The sequence below is a fragment of the Anarhichas minor genome, unplaced genomic scaffold (assembly GCF_050575085.1).
Source record: "Anarhichas minor isolate MPS153535 unplaced genomic scaffold, ASM5057508v1 ptg000125l, whole genome shotgun sequence".
Lineage (NCBI taxonomy): Eukaryota > Metazoa > Chordata > Actinopteri > Perciformes > Anarhichadidae > Anarhichas > Anarhichas minor.
The window spans coordinates 160,001-161,923 of NW_027466571.1; the positions used below are offsets into that span (position 1 = coordinate 160,001).

The 1,923-nt window shown below is 45.9% G+C and overlaps 1 protein-coding gene across 1 annotated transcript in view; it reads right to left on the minus strand.

Annotated features, from left to right (window-relative positions):
• The window catches only part of gpia (glucose-6-phosphate isomerase a), an 11,875-nt gene extending 10,202 nt beyond the window's left edge, over nt 1-1,673 (minus strand). The window contains exons 1-3 of the mRNA XM_076083260.1: nt 1,463-1,673; nt 555-645; nt 166-234 (exon numbers count right to left, since the gene is read on the minus strand). Of these exons, the coding sequence (XP_075939375.1) occupies nt 166-234; nt 555-645; nt 1,463-1,581 (279 nt within the window). The 5' untranslated portion in view covers nt 1,582-1,673. The remainder of the gene's footprint in view (nt 1-165; nt 235-554; nt 646-1,462) is intronic.
• Between the last annotated feature and the right edge of the window lie 250 nt (nt 1,674-1,923).

Consider the following 1,923-nt stretch of genomic DNA (forward strand, 5'->3'; position numbering starts at 1 on the left):
AAAGTCACCGAGGACGATGTTACACAACATTACACCATCACCACAGAGTGTGTGGGTAGATTCGTGTGTGTGCGTTTCTCTGTGAGTGTGTATGTATGCATGTAGGTCTGTGTGTGTCTCTGTGTGTGGGTGTCTCTGTGAGTGTGTTTGTGACGTGTTCAGGACCTCAGTGAAGTTGATCTTCTCTCCAGAGAACATCTTGTCTCTGGCCTCCTCCACTCCTCTGGACTTGGCCTATGAACACACAGTTACACACATGAACAGTACTACACATCAACACAGCAGAGTGAATGAGACAACAGTTCACTTGCTCTCTGAGGAGGAACTAGTGTGTGTCCTCATTCCTTTAAGGACACAGTGATGTTGAGATAAGAGACGTTGACTCTTTCAAAATAAAGTGTTGAAATGTTCCTGTTTCTTTGTTCTCACACGTCTCAGAACAGGAAGTCAAGTTTCACCATGAGGACGAAGAATAGAAGCTTTTGCTCTCTCTCTCTCTCTCTCTCTCTCTCTCTGTCTCTGTCTCTGTCTCTGTCTGTGCGTGCGTGTGTTACCATGTCTAGCAGCATGTCCATCACTTCCTGGTTGATCAGGTTCTTGGAGTAATCCAGCAGGATTTCTCCATCATCTGTTTTCAGAGTCGTGCTGATAGAAACATTTAAATAATTAAAATTACTCAAAACAACTTTCACTGTATTAGAACACTCATACATCTCTATCTCTACACACACACACACACACACACACACACACACACACACACACACACACACACACACACACACACACACACACACACACACACACACACACACACACACACACACACACACACACACTTTTTTCATCATAATTTCACAAAGTGAAAAACTAAAATATATTATTATGAATTAAAGACATTTAATCTTTATGGTCTATTGATTATTAAACAGCTGCTGATCCTCATTGATCCTCTTTAATGAACAGTAAAGCCTCATCGTCCTCAGAGCAGCAGCGCACGAAGCCCGTCAATGAACCACGTTAGACGGACACACGGAGGGAGAGAACACAGTACATTAAATATAATAAACTAACACACACCAATAGTCATTACGTCACAGAGCTTTTATTAAACATTTTATACGTTTATGAAGATAATTAGTGACGGCTGTCCGGTAATGGACGCTGTGACATTAGCATGCCTGCCAACACTAGCTAGGCGTTTAATCCCGTGGTCAGGAGGCATGTCTGCGGGTTTTAAACGTGTTACGACGGACAGGTGATATATTCTACCGGGCACGAGACGACAGGTGTGAACATTAAAGGTGAGGAACCAGAGAGGAACCCAAAGGAACAGAACCGACATGACGGTGACCTTGCTCAGAGACAGCAGCGCTACAGGTGAGCTCACGGTACCGAGTGCTGCAGAAGGTCCAGCTCAGTCAGAACCACGCCCACCTGACACCACCATCACGTGACCCACCTGAACGAGCTGAACCGGTCCTTGTCGGACTCAAACATGGACCTCATCACGAGGCTCCGTCCGTTAGCTTTGTACCACTGCTCCAGCTTCTGGTAGTTCGGGTCGTTGGTGAGCGCCATGGTTATACTGGTGGAAAGAAGATTCGGTGTTTCACTGCGACCTCAGGGGTGGTGGACTGTCTCTGGTCTACGTGTGATGATGGTGAGGAGAAGATGAAGACACTGACAGGAGGTGGTTAGATCCGTCTGAACCAATGAGGCCTGGCCCCGCCCCTTCTGGTTTAAACTCCTCCCAGTGTCACGGTGTGGAAGTATGGAGAGAGATTAGTGCCACTAGCAGACCTGTGACTTTATGTAACGTCCAATTATATGTGAGTATGGAGAGAGATTAGTGCCACTAGCAGACCTGTGACTTTATGTAACGTCCAATTATATGTGAGTATGGAGAGAGATTAGTGCCAC